The sequence below is a fragment of the Salvelinus namaycush genome, chromosome 7, assembly GCF_016432855.1.
Source record: "Salvelinus namaycush isolate Seneca chromosome 7, SaNama_1.0, whole genome shotgun sequence".
Taxonomy (NCBI): domain Eukaryota; kingdom Metazoa; phylum Chordata; class Actinopteri; order Salmoniformes; family Salmonidae; genus Salvelinus; species Salvelinus namaycush.
In genome coordinates this window covers 25,055,070-25,074,085 of record NC_052313.1, presented here as the reverse complement: position 1 = coordinate 25,074,085, position 19,016 = coordinate 25,055,070, and the positions used below count along the sequence as shown (strand labels likewise).

The 19,016-nt window shown below is 43.6% G+C and overlaps 1 protein-coding gene across 6 annotated transcripts in view; it reads left to right on the top strand.

Annotated features, from left to right (window-relative positions):
* LOC120051138 (transcriptional repressor NF-X1-like) overlaps nt 1–10,797 on the top strand; it is a 33,193-nt gene extending 22,396 nt beyond the window's left edge. For 2 of the 6 annotated variants that reach the window (XM_038997836.1, XM_038997835.1), the window contains 19 exons: nt 1,533–1,604; nt 1,984–2,123; nt 2,343–2,442; nt 2,571–2,788; nt 2,875–2,972; nt 3,131–3,161; nt 3,273–3,355; nt 5,729–5,837; nt 6,238–6,357; nt 6,532–6,611; nt 6,820–7,050; nt 7,310–7,383; nt 7,531–7,629; nt 7,747–7,788; nt 7,975–8,073; nt 8,283–8,349; nt 9,691–9,836; nt 10,066–10,170; nt 10,316–10,797. In XM_038997836.1, coding sequence (XP_038853764.1) covers nt 1,533–1,604; nt 1,984–2,123; nt 2,343–2,442; nt 2,571–2,788; nt 2,875–2,972; nt 3,131–3,161; nt 3,273–3,355; nt 5,729–5,837; nt 6,238–6,357; nt 6,532–6,611; nt 6,820–7,050; nt 7,310–7,383; nt 7,531–7,629; nt 7,747–7,788; nt 7,975–8,073; nt 8,283–8,349; nt 9,691–9,836; nt 10,066–10,170; nt 10,316–10,391 — 1,990 coding nt within the window. In that variant the 3' untranslated portion in view covers nt 10,392–10,797. Of the gene's footprint in view, nt 1–1,532; nt 1,605–1,983; nt 2,124–2,342; nt 2,443–2,570; nt 2,789–2,874; nt 2,973–3,130; nt 3,162–3,272; nt 3,356–5,728; nt 5,838–6,237; nt 6,358–6,531; nt 6,612–6,819; nt 7,051–7,141; nt 7,253–7,309; nt 7,384–7,530; nt 7,630–7,746; nt 7,789–7,930; nt 8,350–9,690; nt 9,837–10,065; nt 10,175–10,315 lie in introns of those variants that run through there. The other 4 variants (XM_038997837.1, XM_038997838.1, XR_005477227.1 and 1 more) reach the window with 4 other exon arrangements.
* Nucleotides 10,798–19,016: the final 8,219 nt, after the last annotated feature.

Genomic DNA, 19,016 nt, shown 5'->3' with positions numbered 1-19,016 from the left:
ACGGGGCCTCTCCCCATCCCGGGGCTTTGGGCGCAGCGACCGGTGGGCACGATCAATCAGGGGCTTTTCATCTAAGGCAAGAACATCATTCAGCAGCCCAGAAACGAAATCCGTGGCGCGAGGCATTTCCGCTGACTCTGGGACTGATACAAGTCTCAGGTTATTGCGGCGAGAGAATCCCTCCAAACTTACACAGCTCTCCTTCACCTTTTTCAAATCCGCAGCTAGGCGTTTCACGTCAGCCTCCAGGGATGTAGTTAAGTCGGAGACATTTGTAGCGAAGGTCTCCAGTGCTGCAATCGTTGTAGTGTGCGACTCCATTGTTGTTTTGAGTGATGCGATTGCCGGCACCGTCTCGTTCCGCAGGATGGTTAGATCTGCTTTTAAAGTATCAGAAACCTCCTTTATTCGGGCCTCAATCGTAGCAACCACCTCCGTTTTCATTTCAACTATCTCAGAGCGTAGTAGTTTGATGGCCTCGAATGTTCACTTCAGCGCCGCCAGGCCAAGCCGCCCCCCCGGGTAAAGTATCAGTCCCCGGGCCGTCAGGCTCAGGGGAGGGCGGTGATGAGAGTGTGTCTTGTAGGCCGGGTTTTCTCAAAGTCATGCTTTTGGCCTTATGTTTCGTCGACATGCTGATATTTGGAAGTAAAGTAGTCTTGGTTTTTACGGGAAGGGATCACCAAAATAATATATGAAAATAAATACGGTTCTGCTGCAAAATTCACATAAACTTTAAAAATACCACGGGAGCAAACGGAAAACACGTCAGTCGCACATGGCGTCCCTCCAATCCCCCTGCATGTGCTTATTTTAACCAGATTTTTGGTTATTTTAAAATGATATTGGTCTAGACTCACCCAGCAATTATGCCATCAATCAGGAGATTAAGAGTTAACTCCCTTGTGGGTTGCGCTCAGCCTTTTCTCTTTCTTCTGGATCAACACACAGTTGATACGTTTTTCTTGTTGTTGAGACCAATTAATCCGGGTCACGGCACCAAATGTTAGCAGTTTATGTTACTTCAATAACAAACTCCAAAGCAAATCAATGGGAGGCAAATGGCTTTATTCAAAGAGGACAAATCATACGGGGAGGTAGATGGTCATTCTCCCCTGTCCTCAGGGATGCTCTTCAGTGATTCTCTCCCCAGAACAAAGGGACAGCATGTAGTTTTATAACCCAGCTCTAGCCTGTGGTTGACCGATTTTAGAATTCCTTGCAATAAAACTAGCCAATGGCCAAATAACAAGTATCCTATTTCAGAAGACATATTCCTCCCATGTCTCTGAACCATTGCTCAATAATTCCCTATTACAGGAAAAACACTATTTCCATTGATCGTTAGTACTCTGTTGACTCTCGTCCTCTTGACCTCTCGTAATCTGTCTCTGCGTTGTGTATTTATATTTGACATATTCTTGCACAATCAATAAAATAATATGTTTTCTGGTGCATCTAAATTTAAGTTGGGAGTATCACTGCTACCAATGGAAAAATGTTCATTTAGATCCCTGCTTGTGTCTCAACAGTTTGTGTCACCCCGGACCTTGTCCCCAGTGTCCTGCTTCTGTCACCAAAGCATGCATCTGTGGAAGAACCAGGTACTGTATATCCTCCTGACCTAATGTCTGAGTCCCAAACGGCACCCTTTTCCCTACATGATGCCCATAGGGTTTTGGTCATAGGTAGTGCACTATATATGGAAGAGGTGGGCAATAATTTGGTCTCAAGTGCCTAATCAGGATTTCCAAATTCAGCGGAGGGCCGCACAGATTTGCGGGCCAGAAAAAGGGCAGTTATTTGAGAACGTATAGGTTCGTTTATCATTTCTACAATAATAACCCACTGTTAATTTACACGCCTTTGCTTAGGCTGCCAAATGTACTGCATGTCACTATTACTCAGGTATAAGAAGAACCCTGAGCCCCCCCCCCCCCCCCCCCCACTCACGGTAAAATACCTCCATACTTCTCTCTCCAGTCAGCCAATGCGGTGTGGCCAGGGCACTGCCATCCACTGTGACAAGCAGTGTGGCGCCACCCTCAACTGTTCGGAACACACCTGTACCCAGGTGTGCCACAGCGGACTGTGCCAGCCTTGCCCGCTACAGGTCAAGCAGGGTGAGCTACTCACTCCCAATATGTCTTTTTACTGGGCCAGGAGTTCTCCCTGACCATGTGATCTGACCAAAAACATTTCTGTCCTTAATAGTTAAAATCGCATTCCTTGACAATGAGGAATTTGTGATGAGTAATGATGGCTAATGGTTTTAGCCACTGTGATGGATTTCACTCTGATGCGTTCTGTTTTGTCTCATCGGTTCTTTCCTGCTGTCGCAGTGTGCTACTGCGGTGTTGTGTCTCGGGAGGTACTCTGTGGGACGGATAAAGACCGCTTTGACGGCTCAGGACACTTCTGCTGTCAGAAAGCATGTGGCAAGTAAGTTCAAACCAGCAGCTTGAGATTACTAGGAAACAACTATTTTCTCCTGTGAGAATAATATTATAGATATAGATCTATTGTAACTTATTCATACATTGATTTGTGATATGTCCACCCTATCCTAGGATGTTGGACTGTGAGACCCACCGCTGTGAGCAGGTGTGCCACCCTGGGCCGTGCAAGCCGTGCCCACGCTCCCCCAGGCTAGTGAGGAGCTGCCCCTGTGGGCAGACGGCCCTGGCCAAGCTCCTGGAGCTGGGCTACCCCGAACGCCGCGGCTGCTCCGACCCCATCCCCTCCTGTGGCAAGACCTGCAGCAAGCCTCTGCCCTGCGGCTCCAGCGGTAACACAAGACACCGTGTCCTCATGTATAGCCTCTCTATGGCATTTCAAATGTGTTGACTTGTTGACTTGACCCCGTCATTCCAGAGATCATCCACATCTGTGAGAAGCTGTGCCATGAGGGAAGTTGTGGTCCCTGCTCGCTCACCTCCACCATCAAATGCAAATGCGGCTCTAAGACCAAGGTTAGTTTTCGACAACAAGGACTGTATATACCTATGGTGTTTTTGTATCTTGAGTGCAATTCTTCGAATGCAATGTTCTGTATAGACTGCGCACCGTTGTAAATGGAGGTGTAATTCTGTTCTACCAAAGAGCACCACTGAAGAGTCTTTGTTTTCAGGATGTTCCCTGTGCAGCCATCCAGAATGAAGGTGATATTTTGATCGTTCTTTGAGGTGGTGTTGCTACTGTACTTAGTAAAAGTAGATCTGTCCTGTACTTTACTCTTCTCTTAAGTCTCTTTCCTTTCCTCCCAATTCTAGATGGACTGATTTTTACTTGTGAGAAGCGCTGCCTCAAAAAACGCTCTTGTGGCCGACACAAATGTGGCGAGTTGTGCTGTGTGGTGAGTAACCAAAAGGCGCATGCGTGCGGCACGTTCGTGTGTGTGTCACCCAGTTATGAAAGGACAGTCAGTAGGTAAAGCCATAAGTCATACTCTAATTAGCTGAACTGGTGAATCACTGACATACAGTGCCTTTGGAAAGTATTCAGACCCCTTGACTTTTTCCACATTTTGTTACGTTACAGCCTTATTCTAAAATTGATTCTTTAAAAAAAATCCTTCGCAATCTACACAATTCTCTATAATGAGAAAGCGAAAACCGGTTTTTAGAAATGTTTGCAAATGTATTAGAAATAAAAAAACGGATACCTTATTTATTATTCAGATGTTTTCCTATGAGACTCGAAATTGAGCTCAGGTGCATCCTGTTTCCATCGATCATCCTTGATGTTTCTACAACTTGATTATAGTCCACCTGTGGTAAATTCCATTGATTGGACATGATTTGGAAAGGCACACACCTGTCTATATAAGGTCCCACAGTTGACAGTACATTTCAGAGCCATGAGGTCGAAGGAATTGTCTGTAGAGCTCAGACAGAATTGTGTCGAGGCACAGATCTGGGGAAGAGTACCAAAAAAATATTTGCAGCATTGAAGGTCCTCAAGAACACAGTGGCCTCATCATTCTTAAATGGAAGAAGTTTGGAATCACCTAGACTCTTCCTAGAGCTGGCCACCCAGTTAAACTAAGCAATTGGAGGAGGGGAGGTGTCCAAGAACCCGATGGTCACTCTGACAGAGCTCTAGAGTTCCTCTGGAGATGGGAGAACCTTCTAGAAGGACAACCATCTCTGCAGCACTCCACCAATCAGGCCTTTATGGTAGAGTGGCCAGACGGAAGTCACTCCTCAGTAAAAGGCACATGACAGCCCGGTAGGAGTTTGCTAAAAGGAACCAAAAGACTCTCTGACCATGAGAAACAAAATTCTCTGGTTTGGTGAAACCAAGATTGATCTCTGGCCTGAATGCGTCACGTCTGGAGGAAACCTGGCACAATCCCTACGGTGAAGCAGGGACTGGGAGACTAGTCAGGATCGAGGCAAAGATGAACAGACCTTGATGAAAACCTGCTCCAGAGCGCTCAGGACCTCAGACTAGGATGAAAGGTTCACATTCTAACAGGACAACAACCCTAAGCACACAGTCAAGACAACACAGGAGTGGCTTCGGGATGAGTCTGAATGTCCATGAGTGGCCCAGCCAGAGCCCGGACTTGAACCCGATCAAACATCTCTGGAGAGAACTGAAAATAACTGTGCAGCAACGCTTCCCATCCAACCTGACAGAGCTTGAGAGGATCTGCAGAGAAGAATGGGAGAAACTCCCAAAATACAGATGTGCCAAGCTTGTAGCGTCATACCCAAGAAGTCTCGATGCTGTAATCGCTGCCAAAGGTGCTTCAGCAAAGAACTGAGTAAAGGATCTGAATACTTATGTAAATGTGATATTTCAGTTTCAATTTTTGTATAAATGAACACATTTCTAAAAACCTGTTTTTGCTTTGGCATTATTAGGTATTGTGTGTAGTTTGATGTGAAAAATGAACAATTTAATACATTTTCAAATAAGGCTGTAACGTAACAAAATATGAAAAGTCAATGGTCGGAATACTTTCCGAAGGCACTGTGTCGTCCCCCCTCCCCCTACCTACTATCTAACTGATGTCACACTGACATGTCCCCCCCTGCCTACTATCTAACTGATGTCACACTGACATGTCCCCCCTACCTACTATCTAACTGATGTCACACTGACATGTCCCCCCCTACCTACTATCTAACTTGTCACACTGACATGTCCCCCCCCTACCTACTATCTAACTTGTCACACTGACATGTCCCCCCCATACCTACTATCTAACTTGTCACACTGACATACAGTATGTCCCCCCTCCCCCTACCTACTATCTAACTGATGTCACACTGACATGCCCCCCCCTACCTACTATCTAACTGATGTCACACTGACATGTCCCCCCCCTACCTACTATCTAACTGATGTCACACTGACATGTCCCCCCCTACCTACTATCTAACTTGTCACACTGACATGTCCCCCCCCTACCTACTATCTAACTTGTCACACTGACATGTCCCCCCCCTACCTACTATCTAACTTGTCACACTGACATGTCCCCCCCATACCTACTATCTAACTTGTCACACTGACATACAGTATGTCCCCCCTCCCCCTACCTACTATCTAACTGATGTCACACTGACATGCCCCCCCCTACCTACTATCTAACTGATGTCACACTGACATGCCCCCCCCCAACCTACTATCTAACTGATGTCACACTGACATGCCCCCCCTACCTACTATCTAACTGATGTCACACTGACATACAGTATGTCCCCCCTCTCCCTAGGGCGCGGAACACAAGTGCTCTCTGATCTGTGGCTACAAGCTCAACTGTGGCCTCCACCGCTGCCAAGAGCTCTGTCACCGTGGGAACTGCCAACCCTGCTGGCAAACCAGTGAGTTCCAATCAGAGGTCCCAGTGGCACTGCCAACACAGATGTTCACATGCCAGCAGATGCACCACAGATGCCAGTCAATTGACACATTTTACCCGGGCTTTGGGATTCTTTGTAGTTCAAATGTTCTTCATCTTATCTTAAGTCTAGTGCACTTCCTAGGAAGCCCATTTTACTATACCAGCAGACTGTTGGGGGCGATTCCTAACTTCCACTTCAGTCAAATGTTCACTTACTGTAGTCTCCTATTAACATCCAACATGTGTTTAGTTGGCGTGATACGGTACGTTATTTTTCGATCACTGAGATCGCATGGCCTCATTCGCAAAGTCACACCCCAGACATACAGTAGGTTCTCATAGGCCACGTCCCTCTGAGTCTCTGCCCGTTTCATGTGTAGGTTTTGATGAGCTGGCGTGCCACTGTGGGTTGAGTGTCCTGTTCCCCCCCATCGCCTGTGGCACCAAGCCCCCAGAGTGTAAGAACCCGTGTACCAGGAGGCACGAGTGTGACCACCCAGGTAAAACCTTGCAGTTCCTACTGCTTTTTTACCTAGTTTCAAATATGCTTTATTGGAGAGCAGAAATGTATATGCATGTACATTTAGGAATCTTGACATCTATTTTACCGTCTCTGTCAAAACCGTCTGCAAATGTTTATTCCTCATGGTCTCATACTTTTCCTTTGTCCTCAGTGTTCCACAACTGCCACAGTGAGGAGAAGTGCCCACCCTGTACCTACCTCACTCAGAAGTGGTGCATGGGAAAGCATGAGGTAACGTCGCTGATGTTAGCTGCCTCTACCTAACCTTCAAACCTGCGCCTCTTTTTAAAGGCATACGGTGCGTCCCAAATGGAACCCTGTTCCCTACTGGCCCTGGTCAAAAGTAGTGCACTATATCGGGTGCCATTTGGGACTCGGCCATAGTCGTGACCCGTCCACTAAAGCCGCCCCCTCTTCCCCCCCCCCCCCCCCCCCGCAGCGAAGGAGCAACATCCCGTGCCACCTTCAGGACATCTCCTGTGGCCTGGCCTGCAACAAGGTTCTGCTGTGTGACCTCCACCGCTGCCGCCGCATCTGCCACCGGGCCGAGTGTCTGGCCGAGGGCGTCTGCCGCCAGCCCTGCCTGCTGCCCCGGCCCAACTGTGGCCACCCCTGCAACGCCCCTTGCCACAAGGGCACCAGCTGCCCGTGCAACACCTGCACTGCCAAGGTACGAGATGGGTGAACGAGATGTTCACCCAAGTGACTCGAGGGATTTAAAATAAAGGCTAATTGAAATATGTGTTAACCCTGTGCCTTAGAGACTGCACTACATCTAGGGTGGCATTCTGACAGTAAACAAAGACCGTAACTCTTCAAATACTGGGCACATGGCGCAGACACGGAGATGGAACGCAGGCAGCGTTGTTGGACTGCAGCAGAAGTCTTCTTCTGGCCAGTGTTTGTCAGTTTCCACCTCTGTCCCGCAGGTGGCGCTACAGTGCGACTGCGGTCGGAGAAAGGAAACGGTGGTGTGCACGGAAGCAGCCAGCGCCCATCAGAGGTTGGTGTGCGTGCGTTCTTCTACAGTAGGATCTATCTGAACGCGTGCTCTAAACCAGTTTGCTCTTATTCCCTCGCGATCTCTTCAGAACTTCACCGTGTGTGGTGTCAGACCCGGTGTAACTAGATGTGTGTCCCTGTTCTGTAGGTATGCAGCCATTGCCATGGCCAGTAAGCTGTCTGACATGCAGCTGGGTGACTCTGTAGACATGGGTCTTATCACTAAGAAGGAGATGAAACACACCAAGTAAGATGGGACCAAACCTGATTCCAAACTTACAGCATACAACACTTACAGTAAATCACCTTGTACTAAATATGAGCGTGCCATATATTGCTTATTTTAATGTGTGTTCTGGCTCAGGTTGGAGTGTGACGAGGGGTGTGCTGCACTGGAAAGGAACAGGTCAGTTGTTACATTGCTACTCCACACGCACACAGTGGCTATTTGTAGCTCTCGTGACATTTAAAATGCACAGCTTTCGGCTGTCAACTTGATTTGTTTCCTTCAATGTGCTGTCAACTTGAGAGCCTTCTCCTGTCTTTAGATCTGTGGACCTTTGTCTGCCTGTGTGTGTCTGTGTCCTGATAGGCGATTGGCTGAGGCCCTGCAGATTGACCCGTCAGTGGACCCCTTCAATATGCGCTCCTCCTCCTCAACGTACAGTGACAGCCTCAGAGTTGACGCCAGGTGGTGTACCAATACATAGAGTGTTTTCAAGTATTCTAGTGTCCGTGTGCATGTTGTTGTGGTGCTTATATTTCCCAATTGAAGGTGAATTTATGGCGCCTATGTACTTCGAGCTATGACCGGTGTCCTTTTTGAGACATGTTTTCATATTTTCATTGATGGATAATATTTACCACGATCACGTCATTTCTGTATTTTTCACATTTTAGAAAAGATTTTAAGTTTGTCAGCGAGGTAGAAGAGGAGATCAAGAATCTGGTTGAGCTGACCAGCAAGGTAAGGGACCAATAGACATGATATACGTCCCAAATGGGACCCTATTTCCTATAATAGTGCACTACATTTGACCAGAACCCTATGTGGCCTGGTCAAAAGTAGTGCACTAAATAGGGAATAGGGTGATTTTCACACAGAATTACACAGATCCTCAAAAACTTCTACAGCTGCACCATCGAGAGCATCTTGACCAGTTGTATCACCACCTGATATGGCAACTGCTTGGCATCTGACTGTAAGACACTACAGAGGGTAGTGCATATGGCCCAGTACATTACTGGGGCCAAGCTTCCTGCCATCCAGAACCTATATACTAGGTGGTGTCAGAGGAAGGCCCAAAAATTGTCCAAGACTCCAGCCACCCAAGTCATAGACTGTTCTCTCTGCTACCGCATGGCAAGCGGTACCGGAGAGCCAAGTCTAGGTCCAAAAGGCTCCTTAACAGCTTCTACCCCCAAGCAATAAAACTGCTGAACAATTAATCAAATGGCTACCTGGACTATTTGCATTGACCCTTTTTTTTTTTTTTTTTTTTTTACAATGCTGCTACTTGCTGTTTATTATCTATACATATTCACTTTACCCCTACCTACATGTACATATTACCTCGACTAACATGTACCCCCGCACATTGACTCTGTACCGGTACCCCCAGTATATAGCCTCGTTATTGTTATTTTTTTAAACTTAAGTTAATTTTGTAAATATTTTCTTAACTCTTTCTTAGAACTGAATTTCATGGTTGCTACAACTGTTGTTTGGCGCATGTGACAAATAAGAATTGATTTGACCTTCGAGAAGTACAGGTATAGGAATAAAGATGCCTCTTTCACAAGTGAAATGTCACCCACCTCTTAAACGGAGAACAATGTATTGAGAGCATTACCTTAGAGCAATTAGATGTAATGGGGCTAGATTGGAACACTTAATGCAGGGCCAGCATTTTCCTATACATGACTGCGTTTCCCTAAACCACTTCCAGCTTACCAGAGTTTGCATTGAGACTGAATTTGGCTAAAAGCATCTGGTCCACTTAGTTGTCGTGCTAGAAAGGCTTGAAACACATTTGAATGTCCTTGGTTATAATGATGGGTATTGATAATGTCCACAACGGGTTCTATTTGTCGTCAGTTATCCCTTTTGGTTCTGAAAACATTTGAAAAATACTACTTTAGTCGGCGTAACGTCAAGTGAATCGGCTCCGTTAGCTTGCAATGTTTAGGACAAAATGTCATGAACTGAGTGGAAATGCAAATGTATTTATTTAAACCTTAAATGGGTAACTCGGAACAATCTTTCATAGTGGAAACATGAGTGACTGTGTGTGGAACCCGTTTGCAGGGTAAACAGTCCAAAAGGAGCCACTGCTTCCCCCCTATGAACCGGGAGCACAGGAAGCTAGTCCACGAGCTGGCCGAGGCCTACAACGTGGAGAGTGTGAGCTACGACAGCGAGCCCAAACGCAACGTAGTCATCACCGCCATCAGGTAAACACCTCAACAGGAAAACGTTTCTTTAGTAAGGCAAGTTACACTCTGACTATCTCAAAGTAGACACATTTCTGTTATAACTTGAAAAAGACAACATATTACTGCCTGTGCAACTGTATCAGCTGGTTGTATTTTGTATGAATAGATGTGTATTGTGAACAACTGACAAAAGATGTGAAGTCATTCTGAGGATGTTCCTTGTCTTTGTGCTTCTTGCTGTGTGCAGGGGGAAGTCTGCCTGTCCTAACTCAACCCTGACCTCCCTGATGGAGCGAGACACTGGGGTCCCGAGGGCTCCTCCACCCATTGCCCATATCAAACATAGCAGCAAGTAAGCCTGGGTCTTTGCACTCACAAAATGTCCCATATAGTCACGCCACAAACACACACAATTTGGTTCTTGGTTCGTGTCCTCTCAAAATGTCCCAATGACTTGTAACTAGCTAGTTAACTGTGTTTATTGTTTTTGTCATCAGGGCTGACAGTGTGAGCAGCTGGTCCAAGGCAGTCAAAGAAGAGCCGGTGATCGACTACTTCGATGTCCAGGATTAATAAAGGCACAAAAGAAGAAAGCCTCGTGATGTAACAATCATACTAAACTAAGAATGCGTCTGCTGCCCGTCGATTTTTGGAAATTTGTGATGCTATTTCCCCTCCCTCATTTAGGTTATTTTTCTCTTGAAGGCCAACACATGTCACTGCAATAGTATTTGGGGTTATTGGGTGTTATGTTTGAAACTGTGCCATGAACATCATTGTTCGGTGGCATTACAGTGCTTTCTTCCCGCAAATGCGTACTCCAGACTTTTGAAAATAATAATTGATTGTGTTTTTATAGGTAGTAATTCTCACTTGTTCTCAACGCAGGACTACCAGTATGTTGTATTCTGCTGGTATGTTGTATTCTACGAGGGGACATGCCATACACCTTATTTCAATAAAGCAATTTTTCAATGGATTTGTTGATACTTTACTTGCTGATATATTGCAGAGAACCTGCTCATTGTTACAGATACTATATAATATACAAGATACTACTACATTGAGGTATTTTGAGATTGAAGGCTTACTATATGCTATAATCTTAGGATACTGTCTTTAAAGTATATTATGTGTTGGTACTTTTGGACATCAACTGGGTTGCATTTAACTACCAGTATATAAACTATTACATTATGATGCCCAGGTGATTGAAGGGGCAGGATTTAAACAGCCCTGCATCTTTCAAAAAACGGCTGCAGGCATATCCTTATCCTTTGTGCCTTTTTCATCAACCTGGTCTCAGAGCATTTTGTATTATTCTGTATGTAAATTCAAGAAACTCCATTAGTATATGTTTCGTATGGTGTGTATTAAATTGTGGATGTCCATCACCCATTTTGTATGATATATTATGAATTACCATTCGCATTATGTTGCAAATATACAATATTTTGTGTTTACAAAACGTACATTATGTTACGATTTTGCACAATGTATGTTACGATTTTCAAAAGTATATGTTAGGAATTCTAGCCAGGTGGCTGACGTTAGCTAGCTCTCTAATGTTAGCTAGGGTAGGAATTAAGGTAAGGGTTAAGTTTAGGAATTAGGTTAAAGGGGGAGGGTTAGCTAACACGCAAAGTAGCTAACAGGTAGTAAGTAGTTGAAAAGTTGCTGAAATGCTAAAGCTGTCCATGAGATTTGAGCTCGCAACCTTCAGGTTGGTAGACGTTCGCGTTAGCAATCATCCATCCCGACCTACCACCCTACTTGCTTAAGTAAGCATCTGTCTTATGTAACATATCATACTAAATGGAGTGTTTCAGATATACGTACTGAATAATACGAAACGGTATGAGACCAGGTTGCAACCCACCATGGACCATTTAGAAGACTATTCCCTAACGGATTTACATCCCTTGTGAAATATTGGTGGGCAGACAGTGTATTTCAACGGTAGAATGGATAATTTGATGACACTCCCCTGCTAGTCCAATTTTTTTTATTGTATCCCGTCTCCAGCAGAGCCCGCGCCTGCGCTTCTTGAACCGAACTAAGAATCACCAGACCCGGCTCCATCACCGAGACTGCGTCCCCTGTGTCTACAGTCGCCGATGTACCAGTCTATCTAATGAGGGAGTGATCGAGAGTCGCTACTGGAAGCCGTGAGCAAGTTCACGAGTGAACATCGGACAGATCTTTAGAAACATTACAGTTTGCCTTGAGTGCTCGGACTGGATCTGAGAAATGGAGAGAAAGGTAAGAGTTGTGCCCGCAGCACACGGTTTTTTATTGTCTTGACATTCGTTTTCTTTTATACTATGTGCTCAGTGCTTCACCCCTGCATAGTGAGAAAAAAATGTTTTCCACCATTATAGAGCTCCATTCTGCGCTCCCCAGCCCACGGAATCAGAAGGCGCATTGCCAGCCGGATTAGTGCGCACGGGAGTTTTTCGACTGGGTCTAGTTTGTGTATCTGAAAATCTTTTGAGGAATTGTTGAAGCTACCCTTTGATTTCTTTGTTTATTCCTTGAAAATGCTATCTATGTATTTTATTTCAACGTGAAGATTGACAATCCTACCGCATGTAAACTGTTTGCATCAGTGCATCACATACTTAATTATACAAGGCTATACAATAGTTGTAGCCTGCACCTCACCTCACCCCTCCCCTGAACCTACACCCCGCCCCGTTTTCAGACGTTGCAGACACGGCTGGCTTGTTAACCTTGACTGGTCTAAGAAATAGACACTTAAGCAGCAATAAGGGAGATGCACACTGTATCGGACCAGAGAGTAGACCGACAGACAGCACTCACTCACCTTCTCTGTTTGTCGCATGTAGAACGACAAAAGTGTGAAATGACTCTCACTCACTGCTCTCTTCTACCTATGGCCTATGGCTATAAAATAGGTTAGACGAAATTGTCATGGCCTTTATTTGTTGTGTTGTATGAATACAATTCCCACGTTACATCAAGTGTCCTCAAACCTATTTACAATGTAGCTACATAAATGGTACATTATAATTATAATTTAAAATCAAGGTTGTAGGCTACTTACTGCCATGTTTGTAGGTTGTGTAATTATACAATACACGAATGTTACACTTTTTAATATGCATTTGATTTGTAAATAAACCAAAATGAGTTGTGTTTTCACATCCCCTCACTATGTAATTGGTGTTTCATATTAGAATATTCAGTTATCTCCATTTGCTTGGGATTATGTATACCACAAACATGACAGTTCTAAGTAATACGTACTGTGTAACAATTGTTATTTCACTGTACCTAAACTGCCTATGTGGTTTTTGGGAACTTAATATAAAGTGGGACCACTATGGGTCAGTAAGTAATTGAACCCACTGCTCTGGAAATGATCTCAAGTTTATGATTCAGTTCTTTATGGTTGGTGGATATACAGTATTTCTCAGCTGTAGTGGTAGGCCAAAAAAATGTACTTTATATTTTTGAAACAACATAAGCCAATATACTAGAACACTATACTACAACATGTATTCAACCTATATTTTATATTTGCAGGTTGGCCTCTTAATCCTGTTAGGATTGTGTTGGTTTAGTGATAGTGATGTGAGGGGGTGGTAGTTCGTTAGGCCTCTATGCAAGACTTTCCTTTGCCTGTGGCTCAGTGGTGTTTGCAGAGACAGGGACGTGTGGAATGCACTATAGCATTCTGGCTTCAGAAGCCTTCTGCATGGATGCAGTGAATCTTATGAAAAGGTTTGGAGTTGAGACTCAAACACCTCTCTATTATTATTATTTATTGTAGATCTCCACTAGCTCTTCCTGGGGTCCAGAAAAATTAAAGCAGTTTATACAATAAAAAAATAAATAAATAAATACATTCATAGATTTCACAACACACTGTGTGCCCTCAGGCCCCTACTCCACCACTGCCACATATCTACAGTACAAAATCTATTTTGTACATGTGTGTATAGTGTGTATGTTATCGTGTGTGTATGCATGTGTCTGTGCCTATGTTTGTGTTGCTCCACAGTCCCAGCTGTTCCATAAGGCATATTTTTATCTCTTTTAGGTCTAATTTTACTGCTTGCAACAGTTACTTGATGTGGAATAGAGTTCCATGTAGTCATGGCTCTATGTAGTACTGTGCGCCTCCCATAGTCTGTTCTGGATTTGGGGACTGTGAAGAGACCTCTTGTGGCATGTCTTGTGGGGTATGCCTGGGTGTCCGAGCTGTGTGCCAGTAGTTCAACAAGACAGCTCGGTGAATTCAACATGTCAATACTTCTCAAATACAAGTAGTGATGAAGTCAATCGCTCCTCCACTTTGAGCCAGGAGAGATTGACATGCATATTATTAATATTAGCTCCCTATGTACATCCCAGGGCCAGCCGTGCTGCCCTGTTCTGAGCCAATTGCAATTTTCCTAAGTCCCTTTTTGTGGCACCTGACCACACGACTGAACAGTAGTCCAGGTGCGACAAAACTAGAGCCTGTAGGACCTGCCTTGTTGGAAGTGCTGTTAAGAAAGTAGAGCAGCGCTTTATTATGGACAGACTTCTCCCCGTCTTAGCCCTTTGTTGTATCAATACGTTTTGACCATGACAGTTTACAATCCAGGGTTACGCCAAGCAGTTTAATCACCTCAACATGCTCAATTTCCACATTATTTCATACAAGATTTAGTTGAGGTTTAGGGTTTAGTGAATGATTTGTCCCAAATACAATGCTTTTAGTTTTAGAAATATTTAGGACTAACTTATTCCTTGCCACCCACTCTGAAACTAACTGCAACTCTTTAAGTGTTGCAGTCATTTCAGTCGCTGTAGTAGCTGACATGTATAGTGTTGAGTCATCCGCATGCATAAACACTATGGCTTTACTCAAAGCCAGTGGCATGTCATTAGTAAAGATTGAAAAAAGTAATGGGCCTAGACAGCTGCCCTGGGGATTTCCTGATTCTACCTGGATTATGTTGGAGAGGCTTCCATTAAAGAACACCCTCTGTATTCTGTTAGACAGGCAACTCTTTATCCACAATATAGCAGGGGGTGTAAAGCCACAACACATACGTTTTTCCAGCAGCAGACTATGATAGATAATGTCAAAAGCCGAACTGAAGTCTTACAAAACAGTCTGCAGAATCTTTTTATCATCAATTTCTCTCAGCCAACCATCAGTCATTTGTGTAAGTGCTGTGCTTGTTGAATGTCCTTCCCTATAAGCATGCTGAACGTTTGCTGTCAATGTGTTTACTGTAAAATACCATTGTATCTGGTCAACACACAATTTTTTCCAAAAGTTTACTTAGGGTTGGTAACAGGCTGATTGGCAGGCTATTTGAGCCAGTAAAGGGGGCTTTACTATTCTTACGAATCGGAACGATATTTGCTTCCCTCCAAGCCTGAGGGCAAACACTTTCTAGTAGGCTTAAATTGAAAATGTGGCAAATAGGAGTGGCAATATCGTCCGCTATTATCCTCAGTAATTTTCCATCCAAGTTGTCACTTTACGAAATTCAAAATTACAATGCTTGTCTTTCATAATTTGGTCAGATATACAGTGGCTTGCGAAAGTATTCACCCCCCTTGGCATTTTTCCTATTTTGTTGCCTTACAACCTGGAATTAAAATAGATTTTGGGGGGGTTTGTATCATTTGATTTACACAACATGCCTACCAATTTGAAGATGCAAAATATTTTTTATTGCGAAACAAACAAGAAACAAGACAAAAAAACAGAACTTGAGCGTGCATAACTATTCACCCTCTCCAAAGTCATTACTTTGTAGAGCCACCTTTTGCAGCAATTTCAGCTGCAAGTCTGTTGGGGCATGTCTCTATAAGCTTGGCACATCTAGCCACTGGGATTTTTGCCATTCTTCAAGGCAAAACTGCTCCAGCTCCTTCAAGTTGGATGGGTTCCACTGGTGTACAGCAATCTTTAAGTGTATTCCACAGATTCTCAATTGGATTGAGGTCTGGGCTTTGACTAGGCCATTCCAAGACATTTAGATGTTTCCCCTTAAACCACTCGAGTGTTGATTTAGCAGTATACTTAGGATCATTGTCCTGCTGGAAGGTGAACCTCCGTCCCAGTCTCAAATCTCTGGAAGACTGAAACAGGTTCCCCTCAAGAATTTCCCTGTATTTAGCTCCATCCATCATTCCTTCAATTCTGACCAGTTTCCCAGTCCCTGCCGATGAAAAACATCCCCACAGCATGATGCTGCCACCGCCATGCTTCACTGTGGGGATGGTGTTCTCGGGGTGATAAGAGGTGTTGGGTTTGCGCCAGACATAGCGTTTTCCCTGATGGTCAAAAAGCTCGATTTTAGTCTCATCTGACCAGAGTACCTTTTTCCATATGTTTGGGGAGTCTCCCACATGTCTTTTGGCAAACACCAAATGGGTTTGCTTATTTTTTTCTTTAAGCAATGGCTTTTTTTCTGGCCACTCTTCTGTAAAGCCCAGCTCTGTGGAGTGTACAGCTTAAAGTGGTCCTATGGACAGATACTCCAATCTCCGCTGTGGAGCTTTGCAGCTCCTTCTGGGTTATCTTTGGCCTCTTTGTTGCCTCTCTGATGAATGCCCTCCTTGCCTGGTCTGTGAGTTTTGGTGGACGGCCCTCTCTTGGCAGGTTTCTTATGGTGCCATATTCTTTCCATTTTTTTAATAATGGATTTAATGGTGCTCCGTGGGATGTTCAAAGTTTCAGATTTTTTTTTATACCCCATCCCTGATCTGTACTTCTTCACAACTTTGTCCCTGACTTGTTTGAGGAGCTCCTTGGTCTTCATGGTGCCGCTTGCTTAGTGGTGCCCCTTGCTTGGTGGTGTTGCAGACTCTGGGGCCTTTCAGAACAGGTGTATGTATACTGAGATCATGTGACAGATCATGTGACACTCAGATTGCACACAGGTGGACTTTATTTATCTAATTATGTGACTTCTGAAGGTAATTGGTAGCACCAGATCTTATTTAGGGGCTTCATAGCAAAGGGGGTGAATACATATGCACGCACCACTTTTCACAATTTTTTGAAACAAGTTCTTTTTTTCATTTCACTTCACCAATTTGGACTATTTTCTGTATGTCCGTTACATGAAATCCAAATAAAAATCAATTTCAATTACAGGTTGTAATGCAACAAAATAGGAAAAACGCCAAGGGGGATGAATACTTTTGCAAGGCACTGTACTTGAATGTGTAGTGTCAGCGTTTGTTGCTGGCATGTCATGCCTAAGTTTACTTGTCTTGCCAATTACAAAATAATTAAGGTAGTTGGCAATATCAGTTGGATTTGTGATGAATGAGCCATCTGATTCAATGAATGATGAAGCTGAGTTTGCCTTTTTCCCCAAAATGCCATTTAAGGTGCTCCAAAGCTTTTTACTATTATTCTTTATGTAATTTATCTTTGTTTCATAGTGTAGTTTCTCATTCTATTTATTCAATTTAGTCACATTAGTCACACGATTTCTCAATTTGCAATACGTTTGCCAATCGTTTGTGCAGCCAGACTTATTTGCCATTCATTTTGCTTCATCCCTCTCAACCATACAATTTTTCAATTCTTCATCAATCCACAGGGATTTAACAGTTTTTACAGTCATTTTCTTAATAGGTGCATGCTTATTAGTAACTGGAGTAAACAATTTCACAAATTTGTTAAGTGCAATGTCTGTTTGCTCCTCATTACACACCACGGACCAAAAAATATTCTTTACATCATCAACATATGAATCACTACAAAACTTCTTGTACGACCTCCTTATACGCTACATTAGGCCCAGGCTTTGGAACTTTGGTTTTCCTAGATATGGCTACTATATTGTGATCACTACATCTGATGGATCTGGATACTGATTTCAAGCTGATTTCTGCTGCATTAGTAAAGATGTGATCAATACATGTTGATGATTTCATTCCTGTGCTGTTTGTATCTACCCTGGTTGATTGTCTGATAACCTGAACCAGGTTGCATGCACTGGTTACAGTTTGAAGCTTTTTCTTGAGTGGGCAGCTTGATGACAGCCAGTCAATATTTAAATCACCCAGAAAATATACCTTTCTGTTGATATCACATACATTATCAAGCATTTCACACGTTATCCAGATGTTAGCACTAGGTGATCTATAGCATCTTCCCACCAGAATGGGCTTTAGGTGAGGCAGATGAACCTGTAGCCATATTACTTTCACAGTATTTAACATGAGATCGTCTCTAATCTTTACAGGAATGTGGTTCTGAATATAATTAGCAACACTTCCACATTTGGCATTTCTTTCTGTAAATGTTATAACCTTGTCTTGCTATCACTGTATCATCAAATGTATTATCTGAGTGAGTTTCAGAGATAATCAGAATATGAATGTCATCTGTTACTAACAAATTATTAATTTCATGAACCTTGTTTCTTAAGCTACGTATGTTAACATGGGCTATTTTGAGCACTTTTCTTTTGGGATGCTTACTTGTTTTTATTGCTTTACTGGGAAGCTTAGCAGAAGTAGATATGCTCATGTTATTTATGTTAGTGCAGGGTGAGCTGCACACAGTGGACTTCCTCCTAGAGCACACCGGCTCAGTGCTAACAGTATACATCTGGTTCATAGGCACATGATTACTGCATACAATAGCTGTAGGATCAGCAGAGGCATTCAGGGCAGTTAGAGGGACATAAATCAAGTTACTTACATTGTGTCTACCAACACCCCTGGTGTAATGTACATTTGCTGAAGCATTATGACAACTCTGTGTCACAATGGTGTGTATATATATATATATTTATCTACAGTATGTAGGGGTCTTTGATTATCTGTGCAATGTGTTGGGATTATTTTAAAACTGAAACACTAATGCCTCTATACTAATCAAGTAATGGTGGTACTCATTGTGAGGATAGTGCTAGGAGTAGCTACAAGTAACTGCCCAAATAATGGAAACACTTCACTAAATGAGGGATACAAAGTATATTGAAAGCAGGTGCTTCCACACAGTTGTGGTTCCTGAGTTAATTCAGGAATTAACATCCCATCATGCCATTATTTTTGCCCATTATTTTGGCTACCATGGCTATGCCCTCAAAAGATTACAATGCCCCCCGTCCACAGGGCACGAGTAGTCACTGAATGGTTTGATGAACATGAAAATGATGTAAACCATGGCCGTGTCAGTCACCAAATCTCAACCCAATTGTG